Below are 22,071 nucleotides of genomic sequence, written 5' to 3' on the forward strand. Positions count from 1 at the left end.
CACACACACAAGTTTTGTCACTTGCCGTGGCAACGGCATCGTGACGACTGGATTCAGCCACGTTTGGAGGGCATTCGACGCAATCCTGTGGCTCCCATACACCCCCCAACTTCGAAGCCCATTCACTCATCCAGGCTTGCCCACCATGCCTCTACAATTCATGCAGGTCTCTCGCCCTATACAAGAGCGGCCGACGCGTGGCCGCCGCCCTTCGTCAGTCATGTGCTGGATACATGTAGTATTGAAAAGCATTGAAAAGCATGTTTGACTAACATCCGGTTAATATAAGTTTTTTTCCGGAGACGGCACGATTGGTCAATTTCCAAAACCATTGAACTCGACCAGGAAGGATGCTGCGAACAGCTTGGCGCGGGCTGCGGAAAGGCGCCGCGTCCATGGCGGAAACGCGGCACTGGACGGCCTGGGGGACAAGTGCATTGTTCTCGACGGCAGAAGTGCCGACGGACATCGCAAAGATCCGAAACATTGGGATTCTTGCGCACATAGACGCGGGAAAGACCACGACCACGGAGCGCATGCTGTTCTATTCGGGTACGACAACTCAGCCAACTAAACGTGGGTACGACGCCGTCGTAGGTGCAATCCATCGCATGGGTGAAGTGCACGACGGCGACACAACGATGGACTTCATGCCGCAGGAGCGGGAACGCGGCATCACAATCGGGTCGGCTGCGATCTCGTTTTCATGGAACGACCACCACATCAACTTGATCGACACACCCGGCCACGTCGACTTTACGATCGAAGTTGAACGTGCCGTACGTGTGCTCGATGGGGCGGTAGCAGTGTTTGACGGCGTCGCTGGTGTCGAAGGTAAGCAGCATGCTCGAGTCAGCGAGTTCAATGGGATGTCGGGTCCATGTGATCGACTGAAGCGTATTCTTGTAGCGCAAACTGAAACAGTGTGGGAGCAAGCTGATCGGTACAAGGTTCGTCCGTGGAGGTGCCTCAGGAATCCATACCTACCTACCCGTCACGACAGGTTCCCCGCATCGCGTTTGTAAACAAGTTGGACCGTGAAGGCGCGTCGTTCGATCGAACCTTGGGCATGATAGAGTCTCGGTACCGCCATTCGGCTTTGAATTTCCAAAACTTGACTGCGATCGTGCTTAGATTCAACGTAACGGTGCTGCCTGTTCAGCTCCCCATGGGGGAGAATGCCGACTTCCATGGGGTTGTCGACTTGGTGACCATGGAAATGCTGACGTGGAGTGACCCTGAGGGCCAAGTCATTCGACGGTACGATCATGTTGAGTCTGCCGACTTAAGTAGATTGGAAAATCGTGGCATGCTGGATAGGCTACCGCTGGTCCCTGGTGCTTCGAATGAAGCGATGCAGCAGCTTTACACCAAGGCTTTGAATGCACGCCAAAGGTAACTCATATTTTATGTCGATCGGCTTACGTTGTGATTATTGGGTGGCTGTAGTTTGATTGAAAAAGCATCAGATTTCGATGAAACACTGGCCGACCTATTCTTGTGTGAAGAGCCCATTGATGCCACGATGTTGCAAGCGGCGCTGCGACGTATTACGGTGGCGAAGCCTGACGATCACCCGAACGCTGTAGTTGCGCTGTGTGGAAGGTACATCTTGGGGATTTTTGAACCCGACGTCAGCAGCTCATCGAAATGGTCAGCGCATTGAAAAACAAAGGAGTCCAGCCCCTCTTGGACGCCATCGTCAACTACCTCCCATCCCCATCTGACCCGAGCAGTTCTCCGTTTGAGGCGTCTGAGGTCCTCAAGGACAAGTCTCTTCGCCCCGTGCAGATGGACGCGACAGCGTCAGGGCCATTATGTGTCCTGGCCTTTAAGGTACACCCCATGCCATAAAAATTGAGATGTGTGAAGCTCATGGCGTCTTCAAGGTGAAACATGATCGCCAACGTGGCCCCATTGTGTTTTTTCGGGTGTATTCGGGCACATTGCACGCCAAAGCGCAGCTCTACAACACGACCAGGTTCGGCGTAGCACCATTCACGCTTCCCAAAGCATATTCTCACGTCATTCGATTCTCCTCACGCCGCAGAAACGTCAAGGAACGGCTCACGAGGCTCATGTTGGTTGCAGCAGACGATGCCGATGAAGTGGACGAAATCAAGGCCGGCAACATTGGCGCGGCGGTCGGTCTCAAGAACACGTACGTACAAACGGCAGAGAATGCAAATACCACGTCTGCGTAGGTATACCGGCGACACGTTGGTAGCTGGAAATGCTGTGGTCAAGACTCTGTTGCCAGGTGTCGAAATCCCAGCCCCGGTAACAACATGATCCGAACTGCGAGCGTGGAGTCGTCCCTGACCGGATTTGAAAGGTTTTCACGTGCTCGATTGAATCGGATTCACTGAGCCGCCAGAAGGAACTAGACGAAGCATTGGGTCATTTGCAGCGAGAGGATCCCAGCTTTGTCGTGATGCAGGACGAAGAAACGGGACAGACTTTGATGAGTGGCATGGGCGAATTGCATCTCGAGATTCTGCAAGATCGATTGAAAACAGAGTACAAACTCGATCCGTCGATTGGCAAGATGCGAGTGGCATACCGCGAGACGATTGCGTCGCCGTTTGAGGTACACTGGCGGGAAATTTGAGTTCGCGACCCAAACGCCGTTTTGATGCCGACGCCATTTTCAGCGACATTTCTCAATCGATCGCTGTGGGGTGTGTTTTTTAGCACGTGTATACGTACGACACGATGCTCGGCACGGATCGTCAGTATGCCAAGGTAGCAATGCGAATCATCCCTCGTGATATCGAAACCTCCAAGGACGACGGCGTGAACCGGATTCGATGGACCAAGCCAGAAACGAAAACGACCGGCAGTTCGTTTCCATTTGGATTCGTTCAGGCCATCGAGGAGGGGCTCCAGGTATGCACCCGACCATTGTCTATTTTGTGAGCTGGTTGCACATGGAATGTGAATGAATTCGTGATCGAGTCAACTCGCCTCGTTGGTCTCCATGGCGGACTTGTGCTTGGTGCACGACAGTGAAATCCAAACCTCCTTGGAATCTTGGCATCAGGATGACTTTTCCAGACAACAAGGTCGTTGGCCTTGTGGTTCAAACTGAATGGTGTGCAAAAGTTGCGAACACGCCGCCTTGGACCCTCCACGTGAACCATAACATCGCCTTGTGTAACCACGGTAGAGCGCACTGGGCCGTGGACAGACTGGCCATCGCCTTGCCTATTTGGACATTGAACTGGATGCCGCGTCATGTGCGTTTGACTCGGATTCGTCGGCCAACTCGTTTCGAGCTGCAGCCGCACTGAGTCTGCGTGAGGCACTCGAAGAAGCTGGGACTGTCCAACTGGAGCCAGTCATGCTGCTCCACGTCCGAAGTCCCGATCGTTGTGTTGGGGACATCTTGTCGGATCTGAATTCTCAACGTCGCGCAGCCATCCAGGAAGTATGTCGACGTTGGGACGCTTACAACGCGAATGAAAGATGTTTTGACTGACGAGAGCGGCGGTAGGTGGGTTTGTGCCCTTCCATGCGAACTGGCCGCAGCCTCATTGAAGCGCACGTGCCACTGGCGCACATGGTCGGGTACGCGACGTCGCTGCGATCCAAGACGCAGGGCGAAGCTGATTTTTCCATGCAATTTCTCAAATACAGTCCCGTCGTGTAACCAGGTCCGCCAGGAATGGTACCAGGAGGATATAGCTGTGTTGAACGCCAGCCCTGCATCACAAAAGCAGGTGGCTGCCCATCGTCAAGGCCAAACCCGATCTCGACATGCTGCGAGGGATGCACAACTGCTTTGATTCCCTCGACGATTTCACTCGCAGTGACCATTTCGTAACGAAAAACGGTGGTGGAGTTCATGTTCTGTTTTGAATTATCGCGAGCACGTCCTGACTGCCACACGATGCGCTAACGAGCAGGTCTCTTATTCGATGGAACGTCCGTCCATTGCTTGATGGGATGCCAGTTTGGGTGCGCTGTGAACGGCGTGAAGAAGTGTTGAGTTTTAGTTTAGTTGCGGTGATCCCCGTCGTCGTGGAAGCTCTGTCATTCGTGCGATGGACGGGCGACCTTGTCGTGCGGATCTGTCGCCGTTGTTGCATTGGTTCGAGTCCACACAACTGCCTGGCTACGCCATGGACGGAATTTTGGCCCGCGAAAGCATGCCTAGCACAGGTGGAATATCTTGTTGATGTTGCACGAGTAGGAAGCAAGGAAGTGCCAGCCGCGTCGAGTTGCTCACGGCTACAACACCGCGGCGACAGATCGATGCATGAATCCCCGATATCGACGAGGTAGATGCACAACAGCGCAGCACTCGAATGGTGCTTTCGCGAAATTTGGTCGAGTCATGGGGTAGCATGATCTACATCGCCTTCATGTGTCGTTCTCGAGCATGGCAAGGACAGATTTACATAATTATCAGGAGAGCTACAAGAGATTCATCGCCAGTGCTGGGCAGATGGGTGTTTGAACACCTTAGGCAGCTGTGGGTTTAAACGTGGTAGGGGCAGGCGTCGGAAGCGTCGATGGCGCAACGATCGTGTCGGGCGGGATCGTCGTCGTCGTCGAGTTGGTGCTGTTGCGAGGCGCCCATACACAACCCCACGCGCCTGTTACGATCTTCTGGCACGCAGCATCCACAGGCGCGACACACACCCCGTTGCCATAGCTTTTCAGATGGGGGTGGCAGTCCGCCACGGCCTTGTCACCACGAAGAGGGCACTTGCTGCCGGCCGGAACGAGGCCGTTGCCGCTGCAAATCGGCCCTTCGATCGAGTACGTGGCATCGCCAAGTACACTGACGTCAAATGGGCGCGACGCGACGAGGGCAACGGAGGCGACAAGGATGGCAAAAAAGGCCGATGCGTGCATGGTCAAGCGAATTCAGCAATGACAGAAACGAAGCGATGGGCTCCCGAGTCTGCCAAAATTTGGCTCCTGCTCCCATCAGAAGTGGGCCGCCAATGTCGCTTGGGTCGTAGAAATGAATTGTCGACGGTACAGTCCAGCACGCGTCAAAATTCGAGCGTCCATTTCTCGGTTGAATTTGTGAAATTTGAAAAATTCATGGACGTTGTGTTGGCTTTCAATTTGGTGGCGCGCTACGTACAGCATGGCGCCGACGTGGAGGGTGGTATCAAAACCATTCGCCTCCACATCAAGAGTCATGCAGCGCAAGCTGCCTTTCATCCGCGCAATCGTGGTGACATTAGCAGCTTTACTTGAGCTCGAATCTCCCGAACTTTCCCCGCACAGACCAACGGCCACGTTTCTGCACAGGATGAGGAGCAGAAGTTCGACCAAACAACAGGGGGGAGTTCCTGCGGAAGTGGGTCTGCGGGCCAGATGTGGCCAGTCCAATGCTGGCGAGCGAGTCAAGCCTTCCTGCAATGCTTGGCCTCATGCCGAACGGAATGAATCTTTTTCGGGCAGCGGATGCTACAACCCCCTCGAAGAACACAATGAGCCTGTGAAGTACCAACGCCCCGTGTGAGTATAGCATGATGGTTGGGGGGGGGTAGCCCAGCCTGTTGCCTTCGTCCACTCTGCTGTGCGAAAACCACATGGGCTCACACATGGCTCGGACAATTGAAGGTCATGGCGCCGCATCCACGAAAGCCCCAATTATTTATGTGGCCGAGAGTTGATGGGCGGGCAAATTTGCGCGCATGAAACACGTTGGTTGAGTTGTTCGCCTCCACGCGCCGTGGATACTCAGGCGCTGGCGTCGGCCACCCATTGCCAAAAAGCCAGCTGACATACCTTTGGAACGTACTTCTCGACAAAGGAAAACACCGTCGAACTGCGCGGACCGCGGCAAACCCGCCACGATTTCCCGCGCCTCTACCTGACACGAAACATGGCCACTGGAGTGTACGTGTTGGGCTCACTCCACGGCACCTCCCTGCGACAACATGCGCAACATTGGCCTTGCGGTTCCTCGATGAGTTGTAAGTTTTACGTGCAGCGACCGAATGGTTGGTCTTCGGGAAATTTCGTCGAAACTTTTGACCAATCAACGATTGACAAACCATGAAACGGCGCGTGATTGGCCATCGACAATTTTATTCGTCGACAATTAAATTTGACTGGCAAAAGCAGTTGTGTGGGAAAATAAGCAAACACGGCCTCGGTCAAGTTGTTCATGTCGTGCGAGCCCAAGGCGATCAAACTCATGAAATCAACGGGTGACAACGAAGCGGCTGTAGAACCGAACACCCCTCGTCGAATGAAACTGGGTAGAGTACCGTTCCAAAATGCTTGCGACGAAAAACAAGATCAAAAGATGATCGAAGTGGGTGTTTGTCGTGACGAATTTCCCGATTTCTAACAAGCCTAGAGAAAATGTGCAATTGAAAGAACGTGCACTCGCAATGATGCATATCATCAACTGGATTTATCAGCACCACAGGGACAAGTTAAAGGACTACTTTTCGCGCTAGAATCGCCCTACCGACTACACCACACTTCATCGCCTCGTTCGGCGCTCATGCAAACAGCACATCTTCTCCTAACAATTTAATACACTGCGAAATTTAATTCCGAAATCAAATACTTCGAAGTAATTATATTCCGAACATGGTTGATTGGCTATAAAATGAACCGTATTTCGAAGTTGTTAACTATCCACTTCTCGCCGATACTGTCTGGAAATGTCCAGTAGTTACTAATAGTACTACTACTCGTTTGGCAATGCGCTTCGAACTCCAACCGGCGTGTGTCATGCGTAACCGAACGTAACTGTCGAGCTGCGCACCGTCGCCGCCATGGGATGGCCGCGGATTTGCTTCGTCCTTTCGCTGTTTTGTTGTGGAGACGCCGCGACGTCGTTGTGTGGGTCGTGCAGCGGCCATGGCACGTGCAACACGGCGACGCGGATCTGGTACAATTTCACGTCGGCTCGTTGTTCAGCTCCTCATGCGTACGATCTGCAGCAATTGCCTGCGGGGGTACCAAGGTGCTCAATGCGAGCTCCGGAGCTGCCCGTACGGAATTGCTTGGGCTGATTACGCTGTCGCGGTCGACACTGCCCACCAACCGGCAGAATGCTCCAACATGGGTCTCTGCGACACCAAAACGGGCTTGTGTTCTTGCAACGATGGCTTTGAAGGTCCTGCTTGCGACGTGAGTACGTACCCATGGCCCAAGACGCTTTTTCCGCCTCATGCGTTGGCCATGATGTATTGGCCTAATGCAGTGTCATGTCCAACCTGCGTGTACGGGCGATGCGTCACGATGCGGGAGGCGGCAGTTGCAGTCGACGACTACAACTTCTTCACGCAGACGACTTATGCGTTGTGGGATGCCGATAAGGTTCGTGGGTGCCAGTGCAATCATGGCTTTCAAGGCTACGATTGCTCTCAACGGTACCGATGTTCCAATTCGACCGTGGCTGATCACACCCTCTAGGACGTGTCCTTCGGGCGATGACCCCCAGACAACGGTGCGCGTATTCGTGGCCGCCGCGCTTTCGATCCCTTTTCTTCATGCAAACGCACATGGCGCAGGGACAGCTCTCGGAAGTGCAGCACCTGAGCTGCTTGTGCGATTCGTGTACGGGCTCGTTCGCGTTGTCGTTTGAAGGGTTCTACACTGTGAACATCTCGCCAACCGCGACTGCGGCGGACTTAGCGGCTGCGCTCAACGTAAGCTCGATGAGTTGGCATGAAACTTGAGGACGTCAATGTGTATAGGCCTTGCGCCCCATCCATGGCGTAACAGTGACTCTGTCTGGTGGAGGCACCACTGTCTGTGACGCGGATGGCGCTGTTGCCTCGATTGCGTTTACAAAAAATGGGGGGGATTTGCCCCCTCTTCGCTTGTCGAGCTTCCTGACCGGTGGCATCTCGGCCATTTCAATTCAATCGGGTAGTGTTGTTTTGCGACGAAAAAATGGGCAGTGTGGACATCCGTCATGTTTTTCGTCAGGTGGCGCGGCAGGTCTGTACGATGCCGTGGCGGCTAGCGTAGATGGCACCACTGAGGTCGTGTAACCCTTTGCTACGACTTGTCGTTGTCAAAGAGTTTCCGTAGAGGCTTCCGTGTTCGGGACGAGGGCAGTGCGACACCTCGTCCGGCTTGTGCACTTGCGTCGCAGGCTTTGGGGATAGCGACGGTAAGGCTTGTTTGAGCTGTTCGCGTTTCCTTCACCGTGCGATGGATAGGAGGTGGGAATGCCGGACAAATTCCCGACTGTGGTTTCGGGTCGACGGCGACGTGCCCCAGTAAACCGATTCGTCGCCGTCGATAGCCGACTCGGCCCTTGTCATTGTAGTGGCGAATGGATTCGTCTGCAACAACCAAGGCACGTGCAGCGCGGGAACGGATTACAAGTGCATTTGCAGCGCTGGGTTCACAGGGGTCGACTGCACCAAGAGTACGTCGTGATCAAGTCATGCTCTTGGCACGCGATCCTCTCCAACACTGGGCAATGCAGAATCCTGCCCCACTGGCGAGGCCTGGTTTGATGAGGCCACGGCACCAGATATCGCCCACGCCACAGCTGTTTGCTCAAACAAGGGACTGTGCAACTCCGTGTCGGGTCTGTGCATGTGCCAAGCGGGGTATTCGGGCCCTGCCTGTGAAGTCAGTATGTTGCAACTCGCATACCACAGAGGCTCTATGTGCCGAATGCGTTGACGACTGTGGCTCATTCCATCGATAGTGGACTGTCCCGGTGGCAATCCCCCGTGCAGTGGCCACGGCACTTGCCGCACGATGGCGCAGTTGGCGCAGTTGGCCACTGGGGCGACGGGCGTGCTGCAGGGATTCACCTACGGCAATTCGCCTTCTACATGGGACTCGACCAAAATTCAGGGTTGTGCCTGCTCCGAGGTAAACTTTATCGACAAACCCACTCTTGACTCGTACAACAACGTTTGGCGACATGGGTGGCCAGGAACGCTTGTCGTCACACGCGTTTATCTTGTGTAGAACGTGTTCATGGGCCCGTATGTGGCCGAAGTCAACCGGTATCAAGCGTACGACTGCTCGCAACGTAAGCCGGAAGGCATGGTGAGGACGTCCCCCGGTCCATGTTCTGTTGTAGGCACCTGTGTGGCCGGAGCGGATCCACTTGAACGGAATCGAGTGGATGAACACCAGTCCCTAACGTGTTTTGGCGACGGGGGAACGTTTGCCCTGTCGTTTCGCCAATTCACGACCCCACCGTTGTCGGCATTGTCGTCAACGGCGGAAATGGTGGCCGCTCTTGGAGCCCTTCCGTCCATTCGATCTGTCCAAGTGTCGTTTGATTCTGGCACCGTCGCGTGCAGCGTCGCTGGCGTGGGTGAGACAAATGGCCGCGACTGTTCGGTTGACCGACGCTCGTCTAGTCGCCACCGTCCGGTTTACGTATGCCCAGGGCCCTCTTCCGCTGCTGACCGCCTCGACGTCGAGCCTGACACGGTCGAGTGGAGGAGCACCTTCCGTTGTCATCGCTCGCTTGGTGGTTGGCACGAAATCCAACGTCGAGTGCTCTCGAAGGGGTTCCTGCAGTACGTGTCGACGTGTGATGGGGCTCACATCCAACTTTTAGATCGCGCCACAGGACGATGCGCTTGCAACGACGGGTTTACTTCGTCAGACGGGGACGGCAACATCGGGATTCGAGCCGATTGCGGCTACACCACCATGGCACGCTAGGAGGCCATGTCAAAACGTTCGGAGAAGGAATCGAATCACAAAACATGACATGCTCGTGGAGTGGGGGAATGATCAATCAAACGTGCTTTGGTCTGGAAGCAATAGGCAATCGAGTTTGAAGGCGCATAGCAAGTCCTGTAAAAGCTGCACAACTCTACCTTGCTGAGTTTGCTTGGCTCGGCAAAGACCAACCTTTCGACGACTATATTCATGATGCTCGTGTTGTCGCCGAGTGCTAGGATGTGCTTGAAAGATTTGACAGCGCGCGGAAACAGGACCGACATTGCGCGGTCCTTGGGCTTGGATTGAAAATTTCGAGCCGCGTACTTGGACCAAGCAGGGTGCATTCGATCCCGCCACGTCCTTGTCGACGAGTCGAGGCGCGGGCTCCAGCGAGTGCGTTTTGAACCTTGCCGCAACCATGTCGCATCAGAGAATTGAATCAATCGACGAGGTCCGCCACAGCACCACCCTCGGGTCGAGTCGGCCGTTTCACTGCTCGAAACGCCACCGCTTGGGCAGGTAAACGCACACTCGAGCATGGTGCGGTGGTGGCGAGTGCTCGTCGGCTCCGCCTTGGTCATGGGCGTCGACGGGAATTTGTGCGATACGTGCAACGGCAACGGCGTGTGCGATGCCGCCACTCGCATTTGGTAAACTTGCCTCGATGTGCGACCTCTGCTCACAACTGCGCGTGAAGCCAATGCAAAGCAGGGTATCGCGGCAACCGGTGCGAGTTCAAGGTGTGCCCTTCCGGCGTGGCTTGGGTAGATTTTGCTTCGGCTGTCGACACGGCGCACGCCATGGCGGTGTGCTCGAACATGGGGACGTGCGACGACATGACTGGCGTGTGTACTTGCCAAGCAGGATTTGAAGGGCCTGCGTGCGAAGTCAGTACGTGCGCTTGGTGCCGTCCTCCGCGCGGCCACAACACCGCATCGCTGGATAGTGTCGTGCCCGACGTGCGTGTACGGGCGCTGTGTCACGATGCGCGAAGCGGCCGCGACGCCCGACGACTACAACTTTTTCACGTCCACAACGTACAATTTGTGGGACGCTGATAAAGTGCGCGGGTGTCAGTGCGACTACGGGTTTGAAGGTTACGATTGCTCGCTCCGGTACAGTCCCTCCCATGCCGCATTCGCCCCCAACGAGTGAGTGCCAGACCGGTGCGCCGTCACGTCGTCTGTGTAGCAAGTGCCCCGTCGGAGACGATCCGTTGACCACGGTAGCCATCGCCAGGATGTCGAGCAAATCCCTTGATACAATGTCATGCTTGCACCACAGGGCCAAGTGGCCCAAGTCCAGCATCTGAGCTGTCTGTGCTCGGGATGCTCTGGGTCATTTGTGCTGTCGTTCCAAGGGTTCCACACGGCCAACATTGCCCCAACGGCGACCGCGGCGACGCTTGCGTCCGAAATCAATGTAAACGAGATCTTGGGCCACCCTCTCCACGTACGGCCGGTTTATCCTCGATACGATAGAAATTGCTACCCCTCCATGGAGTCACAGTGTCGTTGTCGGGGGTCGGAACCACCGTCTGCGATCCCGACGGCGCCGTGTCGGCCATCACGTTCACTCATGACGGTGGCAACTGGCCAGCGTTTCGAGTGACGAGTCTTCTCACGGGCGGTACATCGGCGATCTCCGTGCAGTCTGGTACGTCGCCTTTCGTTCATGTTTTTTCACGGCGACGTTTCTCACGACCGATGGAATGGCTTTGCCACGCAGGCGGCACACCAGGCTTGTATGACAGTGTGCCAGCCACCGTCGTTGCCACCACTGAGGTATACACACTTGTACTCGAACAAGACGTGAATGAGGCGTTGAAGTGTTGGGGAGAAAAGGACAATTGTTGAATCTACTCGTAGGCGGCAGTGTGCTCGAACCGCGGCCGGTGTGATTCTGTCACGGGGCTGTGCCAGTGCTCCCCGGGATTTTCCAGCAGCGACGGTACAAATCAAAAAGCGCCACGCACTTTGACCGCACGACGGCGTTGTTGTAGGCGCTGGAGGGACCGGCACATTGCCGGACTGTGGATACGGGACGACGTCGACGTGCCCAAGTACGCAATTGAGCCACAGCCCTTGGACACCGCCTGATGCAATGACGTGGCACTAGCGGCTGCCTCGAACGGCTTGACGTGCAACAACCAAGGCACTTGCAACTCGGGCACCTTTTACAAGTGTGTGTGCAACAATGGATTCACTGGCATCGATTGTACACTGCGTACGTTCCAGTGCGTTCATCAGCGCGCCCGATGGCACGGGATGAAGGAGACAAGGCGTTGCCGATGTGTCGCTGCCAATTCCGTCACTGAAATCCGACCCCCTCCTCTTAGGCACATGCCCCAGCGGTTATGCGTGGTTTGACGGAGCTTCGGCCGCTGACACTGCCCATGCCCTCGCGATATGCTCGAACAAAGGCACATGCAACACAGCCACCGGCATATGCACGTGTGCCGTGGGTTATGCTGGGGCTGCTTGCGAGCTGAGTACGTCCACATGCACCGAGTGTGCTAAAATGTCGGACTTCATCGTTGACGGTAGTGACGTGCCCTGGAACGCCAAGCGTCTGCAATGGCCGTGGCCGGTGCAAAACGATGCAACAGCTTGCGAAATCTGCAGCGACGAACGGCGAGTTACTTGGAATCACGTATGGCACCACACCAAACGTCGCGGCGACGTGGGATTTCAATAAAATCCAGGGGTGTGACTGCGGCCAGGTGCGAGTGGACCATTGCGACGAATTGAACGTCATGGAGGATGTCTTCTAGCACTATTACATGGGGCCGTCCGTGGGTCAGCTCGACGACTTTACTGCCTACGACTGCTCTGCACGTACGTCGGGCACCATGACGCACCAGATTGTGTCCAGGGCCAATGCGTGGCCGTCGACGCTAGTGTGTGCAGCGTCGATGCCAGCCATTCATTTGATGTGTAGGCTCGTGTCCGTATGGAGCTGATCCGTACGAGACTGGAAAAGTCGATGAACAGCAAACAATCACGTGCACGGCCGACGGGGGAAGCTTTACGTTGACATTTCGCCAGTTTACGACCGCTGCCATTCCAGTGACCGCGACGCCGTTGGTGGTCAAGGCCGCGCTGGAAGCACTGCAGACTATCTATTCTGTTGTTGTCACGTTTGGCGCGTCAAGTCCGACGGTGTGCACGAGCTCGGGCGTCGTTACGACCATCCAATTCACGTCGACACAAGGCGCTCTTCCGCTTTTGACCGCATCCGTTGCCGGGCTTTCGTTAGGGGGGGGTGGCACCCCCACGGTCGTGGTCGCTCGAACCGTGGCCGGCACGAAAGCTAACGTGGAATGTTCCCGCCGGGGCACCTGCAGTACGTTGTCGTCGAGACGGCTAGATGTTGACTGTGCTGCTGTGTTCTTCAGACCGCCAAACAGGCGTGTGCGAGTGTTACGAAGGATTTTACAGCTCGGACGGCAACGGCAACCCTGGCACGCGTGGCGACTGTGGCTACCTGTCCCCATACTATGACATGCCCAAGGTTGTCGCGCTGCCATTGAGCAAGTAGGACAAGCAACCAGATGGGGAATAAGACTCCAAAAGCCACGTACATAACTTCGAAATCGCAGTTGTTATTACGTGATTGGAAACGTCCAGCGGGGCTCCAGCGGACGGGAGTCGACAGTTTTTGTGGCTCACTGCTTCACAAGGCAAGAATCCATTCGAGCACGATGGCCGTGTTGGCGACATGCTCGGGCTTGTGCAAAAGTAGTGTCGCTGGCCGTGAAGGTCGTGGTATACCTTGGGCGATCTCGACACGTGGTCAAAGAATAGGTTGGCCATCCGCGGACTTGTCACTTTATCGTCGGTGCCATGCACAAGTAGAAGCGGCATGGTGATGGCGGCGTGGCGGGCGGCATCCAAACTATTCATTCCTTGAACAATAGCCCAGCCCATTCGCATGCGGAACTGCCTTGGTGGTTCACCGGGTCATGCTTGAAGTCGTCAAGTAACACAATGTCGCGGCTCATTTCTAGTCCCACGTTACAACTACACACTCAATCGCGGAAAGTACCGTGGGGCAGCAACGCAGGCACAAGTTGCAGCATGGGATCGACACGTACGAGAAGATTGGCCAGTCGTCTTTGCACGGTCAACAACCAGCTCGTTTCGACTTCGATCGGTGAAGCCAACAGAGCGAGTCCCTGCCATGCGAAATTAGCTGGTTTCAAACTGGCCACGTGCGCGGAAAGAACCCCCCCCCCAGAGACTCTCACGCATGACGCAGATGCACAGTTGCCTCTCTTACTACATGCTTGCGGACGGTAGATTGAGCGTGTTTGGTAGGCAAAGATTTGTTGACATGGTCGTGGGCCTGTACACTAATCACGTGACCAGCAAGATTCCACTGCCTGTCGTCGGATTGTTAACCGGATGGATGTATCCGGACTTGTTTCGTGCGTTCGACAAAATCCAAGAAATTTGCAAAAGTATCGTTCAAACGCCAAGCATTTTGCAAAAACTTGCAAACTTTTGCATGAACTCCTCGAATTTTCGCATGCTTCCGTCACGTATCCTACGGATATGTTATCCGGCATCCTACTGTACGACTGGGTGTTCGATCGCTTTGCTGAGGTGGGCGCAAGAGTTGATTCGACGTTGGAGCCACGAATGCCATCCAAAAACGGTGTGGAAGGCCTGCCGCTGTTGGCGCCAGCTTCCTCCTCCGTGGCCCAGACCCACCAAGGCTCTATCTTTTCGTCGTATGTCGGGATATTGTGCGCTATGCTCGGCGCTGGGATCATGACTCTGCCGAGCACGGTGGCCGCGACAACGCCTTTGTGTGGCGTGTGGTTGCTAGTCGTGACAGGGCTGTTAGCTTTCGCGTCGCTTCGCTGTCTCTGTATCGTTGCGGACGTCACGGGCGAGTACTCGTACGAACACTTTGGCAAACGATTCTTCCACCCTGTCCTGCAATGGATCCTGCGCCTCTTGACGCTTGTTCCGTGCTTTGGAGCGTGCGTGATTTACATGATTGTGGCCATGGACATGGTGCTGTCGTTCGTGCCGTGGATTTCTCGCCCGGTCTTGAGCGCCCTCTTCGCTGTCCTCACGTTCCCCCTCTGCCTGCTCGACACGTTTCACGCGTTGCAATATAGCAACACGATTGTACGTTCCATGCACACTCCGTTGTGGCTCATCCTCGACTAGGTCATTGCGTGCATCTTTTACATCACGGGGGTGTTGGTGCATCACGCGTGGGGGCTCGCATGGCCAGACCTGTCGACTCTTCCAGGCGCCGTCACGTGGGGCGCGCTGGCGTACGCGATTCCAATTCAAACATTTAGTTTCTGCTGCCATTTCAACTACATGCGCGTTTACGGCGAGCTCGAGCACAAGCCGTCCATGACAATCGTGACGTGGCTCGTGATGGGGTCTGCAGCGTGCATCTACGCGACGTATTCCCTCGCTGGATACCTGGTCTTTGCAGGCCTGCCGCCGCACGACATCCTGACTGGATTCGCCATCTCCGACGCTTCCATCAGTGGAGTGCGGCTTGCGCTGGCCGTGTGCATGCTGTGCAAAACGCCGCTGGCCTATCAACCCGTTCGCGATTTGGCTGAAGTCGTGTGCCTGCCCAAGCTCGCTCCCCTGTCCAAGTGGGGGTTTCGCCTCCCGTTTACTTTGGTACGTTCTTTCGCTCACTCCATGCCACTGACAGCGTGCAGGTGTTTTTCCTAGCAGTGTACGGTGTTGCTATCACGGTCAACGACCTGAGCGTTGTCATGGACTGGATCGGGGCGACGGATGGCATCTTAGTCTCGTTCGTCGTCCCGGGCATGTTTCTATACGCTGCCACAACAACAAAAGGGTGCCAAGAACGCCTGCCCCTGTATGCCGCCCCTTTGGCGCTCTCCATGACGACCGTTGGCGTCGTACTCACCGTATTCTCCATCTATCGGCTTGTCATCGTGTAAAAACAAAACTAGAGTCGATCACGGTGGCTGCGAAGCCCTCGATATGGTGACGACGGATGCTATGAGTCAGGTGTTTGTCCAATTTGACAGCGTGCACGTCGCCAGCACGCGGCAGGATGGTGGCCCGAATAATATCCGTGAAAAGTGCATCGCCAACGATGCGATTCCTCCCAACCATGGCCCAGCAGTGACATGGTCGACGGTTGATATGTGACGTCGTGTGGTGTTGATCTCTAGCATCAGGGGAATTGCTTAGCCCCGATATTCACCACGTCCCCCTGCGGCATCTAGACGTCCACGGCAGGCCCATCGTCCCAAGTCGAGTGCGTCGTTAGGCTACGCGTCGTGGGTCCTACCGTGGTGGGTCTAGCTACAGACGTCCAAGCATGTCAAGTATACTACTCCAGACTCACTTTGCCATCGACAACGTTTGTTTTCATCGCCACCAACGAGTGCATCTCACTCGTGCTTGAACAAGCTCCTGTGGGCTCTTGACTGGCTGATAGGGGTGCTGCAACGGCAAGCACAAATTGGGTGCCACACCTACTGGGGTTGGGTGGGTGGATGTCGAGTATACTCCTTCGTTCAGGCATCGTCGACGTGTGAGGGCTCCACCTCGGGCGCCAGCCCTTGAGCCGTCGACCTGCGCCTCGAACCAACTAGCCAGCTTCCCGGCCTCTCGATCCCTGGATCACGGGCTCGACATGCGCCGCCGAATCTGAAAAAAAAGCCGTGGCGCGGATAGGTACTACTACTAGTAATACTACTAGTTAGTACAGGAACCACGTCCAGTCGTGCGAACGTGCATATGAGGCACGTCAAACAAGGGAGGCGACACTTCACGCTTCGTTCAGGTGCTTCCCCATCGCGATGATTGAGATATTTCAAGAGGGCGTCACGAGCACCGGACAAGTCGTTCGTGGGGGACCATGATAAGATTTTGCCGCAGCATCCATGCTGGCTTTTAGTGCCTCTTCGTCGCCGCCCCCCACAGGGCGTGGGACTCCCTCGCTGGATGTGCGTGTTCCGGACGTCTTCTTCACACTGTTTTCAGCATGCGACAATGAATACACTAAATTCGGGTTGTTTGCGGAAACCACGGTGCGGCTCATCTGTGGAATGGTTGGGCAAAACGCGGCCACGTGTTGGAACTTGTTGTTCGGCCAGTTTACAACGCCAGCAGCGTTGCGATGGACTGCCCAGACGACCGCACGTCGCAGCGGCAGCCGCGACGCGCATGCTACTGTAAGACATGGCGTTGTTTTGAACGCGTTCCGAACAGGTGGGCGCCATGGCAAAAAGCTGGACCAAAAGCCAGTGCGCAACGTCGTCGGCCGGTTCCGTCGGTCCGCCCTTGCGCCAGAAGAGCGGAGACGAGCCGCGGCATGCGAGCCTCCAGTACAAGATCAGTCGCACTCATCATGCACGTCGGCGATGAACGGCCAGGTTGCTCCCTTGTCTTCTTTCTACTCGTGTGTGCTCCGATGATGGCCGTCAAGATGTCCTGGAGCGCGCAATGGGCGGCGCTTGGCCCGATGCTGAACGACATCTTGGAAGAATCGTGGAGGACACAGCTCGTGCAGCTCATCGGGCCGATCACAGGTATCATTGTTGCTCCGGCAGTCGGTGTGCACAGCGACCGCAACACGAGCAAATACGGGCAACGCCGTCCATACATTTTTCTCTCGGCGCTGTCGACAATTCTCTGTTGGTGCGTCATGGCATACGTCAAGGTGTGGTTTGAAGCCCAACCAACGATGTTTGGCCTCCTCACGATCCTGTGCTACGTGTGGATGGACGTGACCGTGAACGTTCTCCAGACAGTGACGTTTCTCCTCATCTCGGACGTTGCCGGTCCGCGTCAAGTCACAGGCTCGGCAATCGCGCACATGTACGGCATCCTCGGTCAAATGGTCGTGTCCATGTACATATCCCTCGCGAAGAACCCTCGCAACGACCCGCAACCATTTTTTGCCTTGCTCATCTCCGTCATGTTCCTCACTGTCATGCCGGTGTGCTACTTTGTGCGGGAGAACCCATGGGAAGCGATGCGGCGAATCGCTCCCGGCTCGACCCTGGAAAACGGCCCGTCCACCGCCTACCCAATGCAGGCTGTCAGCATCTGGACCGCGTGGTACGTCGGCATCCGCACCCTGCCCGGGCCGCTTTTCGTGTACTGGCTGGCGGGGCTGTGTTTGCAATATGGGTACCAAAGCTACAACGGTGTCAAAAGTACGTTTAGCATCGTAAGATCGTCGTGGTGTTCCGCTCAAGTGAGCGAGAATCGCTCGGCGGCCTTCGCTGACGCGGTTTTGGCATGGCTCATCGATTCCATCCTCACCATGTTCATGTGTAGCGATCTTTTTTGGCGAGAACGTGTACAACGGCACGAAGCGGTCCCCGTTGTGCATGACGGTGGAGTGCACTGCAGCCGACGACCTGTACACGGAAGGTGTCAACATGGCGACGGGCGCTGCCGACCAATTCTACAATGCGCTCGCTATGTTTACGCTGGTGTTTTTACCGCTGTTGGTGCAAAAGTTTGGTGTGCGCAACGTGATCCAGTACACGTTTTTGCCGCACTGCTTGCTTTTGGCCATGGCGCTGTACCATCCCGTGGCATTCTCGGTCATCGTCGTGGGGCTCACGGCGCTCGGTCAAATCACGGTGTTCGTGCTCCAAGTGCCGCTGATCCTGCACGTGGCCGGCTTTCGCGACGAAAAGGTGCTCGGTCTCTACCTCGGCGCGTTCAACACAGCGACGTGTCTCGGCCAGATGCTCAACTTTGCCACAGCCACGTTGGTCAATTGGATGTACTCGAGCGTTCGCGATGGCAATGTCCTCGCCATCTTGATCGGTGGTGTCTTCAGCGTGTGTGCTGTGCTCATCATCGTGTTCAAGTTCCACGTGAAGCTGCACAGTTGGTAGCTCCTGTTAGCCGGACCGATCGCCGCGGCGAACTATTTATTGATGTTCACGAAACACTAGAGTGAATATGGCGTTGTTCCTGAGCAGCGTCCGAGCGCATCCGAGTTTGGTGTCGCGCAGGTGGGACGCCCGCCGACTTGCAACGGACACCCCCATGCCGGTCTCCGTCCGCTTTAGCGCATGTCCCAATCAACCTGGCGCCATGGAAACATGGGTCGCTCCGTTGGTCGCATTGCATCGAGGCCAGGCATGCCACACATGACGGCTACGAGGTCGGGGACACATGACGGAGCCACCGACATCGATCGGTCGTCTGCACGGGCGTCTTGGATCGTGAATGGCAAGCATTACCTGCATGGGACGACGACCCGCGTGACCTTCTTGTTGCAGCCCAACGCTACTTTACATGTCTGAATTTCATGCACGCACAAATCCGTCTCATTCACACGATGGCGGCGGGGGTTTCGCCGGTGCTGCCCAGCGTTCGTTCCGAGTGTGCTGGCTGTTGTTTCGCGTGCCCCGTTTGTCCTCGCTCCATGGACGATGAGCGCTCGTCCGCTCTCTCTCTTGCCGGGAGCTAAGTCCATCGTACGATCTTTAGCATGACACGATCTTGTCGCCTAGAAACCGAGACATTGAATCCGGCAAGATATGTCGGAGCCCCACGAGCTGCAAACCCCCGCGCACCGCCAGCCCACGCAATTGCAACGAATGCTTTCCATGTAGTTTGGGGATGCATCGAAGGGCGCCCCCGCTGCGTTCGGAGCCTCCGCCGTGTACCTATCCTCTTCACGCTGAGAGAAATGAATGTTGGGTGCATTTGAGTCGACTTCTGGTCGGACGTAGTGCTTGAAACTTACAGAAACCCCCTCCTTGGTGTCGGCGGCATGTTCAAGGCCCGCCTGGTGCAGCGACAGCAGCCACGGCTGCACGGCAATCCCGATGTGCACATGACAAGTGGTGCTGGCTCGGGCCGATGCTATCACGCCGACAACCCGGACGACGGTGGGGACAGGAACGCTGGGGTCCACACCACGTTGTGCTATCAATATGTGGCCAAGCCACCGTGGAAGAGACAGCGCGCTGTCGTCGGTGGTCGAAGAGTGCCGTACTTTAAGTCGCAGCTCCAACACGTCCGCCAACGACGACGCACGTACCTCGATCACAACGGACTCAGCTCCATCGACGAAGAACCCGCCAACGCGTGCGAAGCGTGCCATTCGAATACCTTCAGCCGTCTCGACCACACCAAGAACATTACGCTGACCACGAACCGATGCAACGTCAAGTTGCATCGTCGATGGGGTGCCAAACCCGTCGACATTCGTCTATGCTAAGTGCCAGCCAAGGTTTCATCGCGCTCGTGTTTCATATCTTGTCCATCGTGTTCAACGAGAGCCTGTGGTGGGTCAAACGAGGGAGCGTTTTCAGCGCAGGGCTGTGCAGATCAGTACGTCAGCGCGACGCTGCCTGCGAATGTAGGCGCGATGGGAGAGTCTCCTCTCGCTGTGGAAGCGATGCAACCGCTGGAGCATGACGCTTTCAACAGACCGTTCACTCGAGAAAGGTCGCGGCATCGCACGCACAGCCTCAGCACATACGTCGCGGGAATGCCGCGCTGCATTCCGAACCGCCGGGCTTGCAAGCGTCGCTTCATTCCTGTCAAATCTTCATCGTTGACGAAAAAAATATCAAAATTTCTGAATTTATTGTTGATAAAATTGCGGATTTGTTCCAACTCTCCCCAAGCAGACGAAATGATGCAGCGCGCGCGGACGGAAGCTGAGGCAGCGAACCTCTACAAGCGCGTCATCGACGAGTTTGGATCCAAGGTGCCGCGGGAGCTGGAAGACCGTACGCTCAAGCACAAACCTCCCGAATACTTTGCTGATATCGCCCATGTAAGTCCAACGTCGCTCGCAAAGCAAACGCGTCGTCGACGATCTCACGAGTCGAATAATTGACTTTCCAGCGCCTTCGAACACGACTAGCGTTGTACACTAGCACGGACACACAATCTCCATTGCCGCTTGCACCCTCAGACGACGCTGCCGAAGCGGCCAGACCAAGAGAAGCCGATGCAAACACGGCGGCGAACGCAACTACTAGTACCGTGCAACGGACCGCAATGCAGTCGTCCGGCACTCGCCCGACCCTGCTGGTCATTCCGAACCGCGATCACCCTCCATTTCACGTCAACTTGGACCTTATCGGCCGACCAGCCCCATACATGGTGCCCCGTCGTCCCGATCTCAGACACCTTTACCTTCTCTACACACAGGCAAATCCACACCAGCCCGCGACATTGCCAGAAACACCGGCTTCGAAGCGGCGCGGACGTGGACGTCCTATCGTACGGCGTGCTCGGCTTGGTCCCGTCGTTCCTCATGACATCGTTAGGGTGCACGCCAGCCGAAGCCCCCCGGGCCACCACCCAACCAACCCCCTGATCTTGACGTCTCGATGGAAACCCATGCCATAGCACGACCGAAACGTCCCCGAGGTGGCATCTTTGGCGTGTATGCCTCGACAAAGTTCAACTCGCGACAGTCGAAACGTCAATTTGCACTTGTGGCGAGTGTCGTGCGGCTGTACGAGCCGTGGTCTCCATCGTCCGCGCAATCTCGACCATCCATTGTCACGGTGGCGTTGGAGGATGGGACGTGGGCGTTAGCATCATTCGTGCCGCCCTCCCTCGACGACGAGAATGCAAATGACGACGACGAGTTGCTATCCGAGCGGACGGATGTTCCAGACAGACAACTGGAGCATCGCATTGAAGATCAAGATGCTAGCCAAGGCGGCGACTCCAATTCCGGCGTGCTTGTTCAACTGGTCGAGTCGAGGAGGCAATGCCGCGTCCATCGGCAGCGCATCTTTGTTGGAGTGGATCATTTCGTGAACACAGCTGGAACGATTTCCCTTCAAATCCACGAGCAGTCGGCGGCCAGCTCAGTCCAGTACCTTATCGTGTAAGCATGTCATCGTTGAATGATTCGGACGCTTCTTCGATGTGGTGGGTATTCCAGTGGACGATGTAAACTTGGTGGGCCAACTGGCATGTACTTGATTTGAAGGCTCACATGTGTCACGAAACCTTTGGTCTGAACACGATCGGAGCTGCTCCCATGGCGGTAGCACGCTGCAAAATGTCCGTCGAGCTAATGCCACGCTCTCCGATACGAGGGCCTTGTCCCATTGTTGGGCGCGACCCAAAGCATGGGCAACAGGCTCGACCAACTCGGATGCTCGCAATGTTCGATCCGAGTGGACCCAGAATCGCATTTCGAAGGCCAGGGGATGGGGCAGCACCACACTGCAGTCCTCTAGCGAGTCGAGAAGTCGTCACCAACGTTGCATCGTATTGTACAACTAGCTCGGACAGGATCCTAAGCATCCTCCCCAGTGGCAGATGTGCGAGAAGGCGACATGAAGCAATATCTTTCAAAGAGTTTCAAGACTCAAAACGATGACGTCATAAACAGCGCCATGAATGGGGCGACCGTACGCAGGACATGTCATGGAAATCGGAGGCATCCTCGATTGCCCCAGCC

At 55.8% G+C, this 22,071-nt stretch overlaps 8 protein-coding genes across 19 annotated transcripts; 7 read left to right on the forward strand and 1 right to left on the reverse strand.

The window, feature by feature from the left end:
- The first annotated feature begins 330 nt into the window (after window positions 1-330).
- H310_12401 lies at window positions 331-3,853 on the forward strand. Of its 2 annotated transcripts, XM_008879427.1 has the most exons (15): window positions 331-552; window positions 598-834; window positions 910-950; window positions 1,004-1,083; window positions 1,135-1,260; window positions 1,321-1,395; window positions 1,450-1,605; window positions 1,659-1,836; window positions 1,890-1,981; window positions 2,051-2,161; window positions 2,205-2,280; window positions 2,336-2,590; window positions 2,695-2,889; window positions 3,170-3,430; window positions 3,497-3,853. In XM_008879427.1, exons 1-15 carry the CDS (start codon window positions 351-353, stop codon window positions 3,650-3,652), a joined length of 2,241 nt encoding a protein of 746 aa, XP_008877649.1. In that variant the 5' UTR covers window positions 331-350; the 3' UTR covers window positions 3,653-3,853. The 2 variants fall into 2 exon arrangements, with proteins under 2 accessions (XP_008877649.1, XP_008877648.1); XM_008879426.1 differs by lacking the exons at window positions 2,695-2,889; window positions 3,170-3,430; window positions 3,497-3,853 and having other exon boundaries at window positions 2,336-2,674.
- Window positions 3,854-4,272: 419 nt separating this feature from the next.
- On the reverse strand, window positions 4,273-4,966 carry H310_12402 (hypothetical protein). The gene has a single exon (XM_008879428.1). The coding sequence runs from the start codon at window positions 4,861-4,863 to the stop codon at window positions 4,468-4,470; it is 396 nt and encodes a 131-aa protein (XP_008877650.1). The 5' UTR covers window positions 4,864-4,966; the 3' UTR covers window positions 4,273-4,467.
- A 1,756-nt stretch (window positions 4,967-6,722) lies between these two features.
- Window positions 6,723-9,993, forward strand: H310_12403 (hypothetical protein). 10 transcript variants are annotated; one of them, XM_008879438.1, is made up of 16 exons: window positions 6,723-6,874; window positions 6,927-7,120; window positions 7,190-7,358; window positions 7,402-7,435; window positions 7,500-7,637; window positions 7,686-7,860; window positions 7,921-7,976; window positions 8,026-8,107; window positions 8,157-8,216; window positions 8,267-8,368; window positions 8,429-8,581; window positions 8,657-8,826; window positions 8,926-8,989; window positions 9,041-9,280; window positions 9,327-9,488; window positions 9,530-9,993. In XM_008879438.1, exons 1-16 carry the CDS (start codon window positions 6,759-6,761, stop codon window positions 9,634-9,636), a joined length of 2,022 nt encoding a protein of 673 aa, XP_008877660.1. In that variant the 5' UTR covers window positions 6,723-6,758; the 3' UTR covers window positions 9,637-9,993. The 10 variants fall into 10 exon arrangements, with proteins under 10 accessions (XP_008877660.1, XP_008877659.1, XP_008877653.1 ...); XM_008879429.1 differs by having other exon boundaries at window positions 6,740-6,874; window positions 9,327-9,485; XM_008879437.1 differs by having other exon boundaries at window positions 8,926-9,280; window positions 9,327-9,485.
- A 147-nt stretch (window positions 9,994-10,140) lies between these two features.
- On the forward strand, window positions 10,141-13,238 carry H310_12404. Of its 2 annotated transcripts, XM_008879439.1 has the most exons (15): window positions 10,141-10,289; window positions 10,337-10,530; window positions 10,586-10,754; window positions 10,831-10,864; window positions 10,924-11,061; window positions 11,121-11,295; window positions 11,368-11,423; window positions 11,508-11,589; window positions 11,642-11,701; window positions 11,758-11,865; window positions 11,978-12,130; window positions 12,186-12,361; window positions 12,413-12,476; window positions 12,580-12,984; window positions 13,037-13,238. In XM_008879439.1, exons 1-15 carry the CDS (start codon window positions 10,177-10,179, stop codon window positions 13,177-13,179), a joined length of 2,070 nt encoding a protein of 689 aa, XP_008877661.1. In that variant the 5' UTR covers window positions 10,141-10,176; the 3' UTR covers window positions 13,180-13,238. The 2 variants fall into 2 exon arrangements, with proteins under 2 accessions (XP_008877661.1, XP_008877662.1); XM_008879440.1 differs by having other exon boundaries at window positions 12,580-13,238.
- Window positions 13,239-14,265: 1,027 nt separating this feature from the next.
- On the forward strand, window positions 14,266-15,654 carry H310_12405 (hypothetical protein). The gene is made up of 3 exons (XM_008879441.1): window positions 14,266-14,780; window positions 14,823-15,299; window positions 15,341-15,654. The coding sequence occupies exons 1-3, from the start codon at window positions 14,283-14,285 to the stop codon at window positions 15,587-15,589; spliced, it is 1,224 nt and encodes a 407-aa protein (XP_008877663.1). The 5' UTR covers window positions 14,266-14,282; the 3' UTR covers window positions 15,590-15,654.
- A 1,068-nt stretch (window positions 15,655-16,722) lies between these two features.
- On the forward strand, window positions 16,723-18,665 carry H310_12406 (hypothetical protein). The gene is made up of 2 exons (XM_008879442.1): window positions 16,723-17,821; window positions 17,946-18,665. Exons 1-2 carry the CDS (start codon window positions 16,780-16,782, stop codon window positions 18,515-18,517), a joined length of 1,614 nt encoding a protein of 537 aa, XP_008877664.1. The 5' UTR covers window positions 16,723-16,779; the 3' UTR covers window positions 18,518-18,665.
- A 739-nt stretch (window positions 18,666-19,404) lies between these two features.
- Window positions 19,405-19,854, forward strand: H310_12407 (hypothetical protein; the record flags this gene model as incomplete). The annotated part of the gene is made up of 1 exon (XM_008879443.1): window positions 19,405-19,854. One exon carries the CDS (start codon window positions 19,405-19,407, stop codon window positions 19,852-19,854), a length of 450 nt encoding a protein of 149 aa, XP_008877665.1.
- A 397-nt stretch (window positions 19,855-20,251) lies between these two features.
- H310_12408 (hypothetical protein) lies at window positions 20,252-21,545 on the forward strand. The gene is made up of 4 exons (XM_008879444.1): window positions 20,252-20,418; window positions 20,490-20,750; window positions 20,799-20,870; window positions 20,918-21,545. The coding sequence occupies exons 1-4, from the start codon at window positions 20,275-20,277 to the stop codon at window positions 21,491-21,493; spliced, it is 1,053 nt and encodes a 350-aa protein (XP_008877666.1). The 5' UTR covers window positions 20,252-20,274; the 3' UTR covers window positions 21,494-21,545.
- The last annotated feature ends 526 nt before the right edge of the window (window positions 21,546-22,071 follow it).

The sequence above is a fragment of the Aphanomyces invadans genome (genome assembly GCF_000520115.1).
Source record: "Aphanomyces invadans strain NJM9701 unplaced genomic scaffold supercont1.39, whole genome shotgun sequence".
Classification (NCBI taxonomy): Eukaryota; Oomycota; class Saprolegniomycetes; order Saprolegniales; family Verrucalvaceae; genus Aphanomyces; species Aphanomyces invadans.

Coding starts and splice junctions, on each gene's coding strand:
- H310_12408 (XM_008879444.1), top strand. CDS start 20,275: ATGATGCAGCGCGCGCGGACGGAAGCTGAGGCAGCGAACCTCTACAAG. Junction 20,419..20,489: donor ACTTTGCTGATATCGCCCAT/GTAAGTCCAACG, acceptor TTGACTTTCCAG/CGCCTTCGAACACGACTAGC. Junction 20,871..20,917: donor GCGGACGTGGACGTCCTATC/GTACGGCGTGCT, acceptor TGACATCGTTAG/GGTGCACGCCAGCCGAAGCC.
- H310_12402 (XM_008879428.1), bottom strand. CDS start 4,863: ATGCACGCATCGGCCTTTTTTGCCATCCTTGTCGCCTCCGTTGCCCTC.
- H310_12401 (XM_008879427.1), top strand. CDS start 351: ATGCTGCGAACAGCTTGGCGCGGGCTGCGGAAAGGCGCCGCGTCCATG. Junction 1,261..1,320: donor GAGGGCCAAGTCATTCGACG/GTACGATCATGT, acceptor CATGCTGGATAG/GCTACCGCTGGTCCCTGGTG. Junction 1,982..2,050: donor CAGCTCTACAACACGACCAG/GTTCGGCGTAGC, acceptor CTCACGCCGCAG/AAACGTCAAGGAACGGCTCA.
- H310_12406 (XM_008879442.1), top strand. CDS start 16,780: ATGGACTGCCCAGACGACCGCACGTCGCAGCGGCAGCCGCGACGCGCA. Junction 17,822..17,945: donor AAGCTACAACGGTGTCAAAA/GTACGTTTAGCA, acceptor GTTCATGTGTAG/CGATCTTTTTTGGCGAGAAC.
- H310_12404 (XM_008879440.1), top strand. CDS start 10,177: ATGGTGCGGTGGTGGCGAGTGCTCGTCGGCTCCGCCTTGGTCATGGGC. Junction 10,531..10,585: donor AGGGCCTGCGTGCGAAGTCA/GTACGTGCGCTT, acceptor ATCGCTGGATAG/TGTCGTGCCCGACGTGCGTG. Junction 12,131..12,185: donor TGGGGCTGCTTGCGAGCTGA/GTACGTCCACAT, acceptor CGTTGACGGTAG/TGACGTGCCCTGGAACGCCA.
- H310_12403 (XM_008879434.1), top strand. CDS start 6,759: ATGGGATGGCCGCGGATTTGCTTCGTCCTTTCGCTGTTTTGTTGTGGA. Junction 7,359..7,401: donor GGCTACGATTGCTCTCAACG/GTACCGATGTTC, acceptor CACACCCTCTAG/GACGTGTCCTTCGGGCGATG. Junction 7,638..7,685: donor ACTTAGCGGCTGCGCTCAAC/GTAAGCTCGATG, acceptor CAATGTGTATAG/GCCTTGCGCCCCATCCATGG.
- H310_12405 (XM_008879441.1), top strand. CDS start 14,283: ATGCCATCCAAAAACGGTGTGGAAGGCCTGCCGCTGTTGGCGCCAGCT. Junction 14,781..14,822: donor TGCAATATAGCAACACGATT/GTACGTTCCATG, acceptor ATCCTCGACTAG/GTCATTGCGTGCATCTTTTA. Junction 15,300..15,340: donor TTCGCCTCCCGTTTACTTTG/GTACGTTCTTTC, acceptor GACAGCGTGCAG/GTGTTTTTCCTAGCAGTGTA.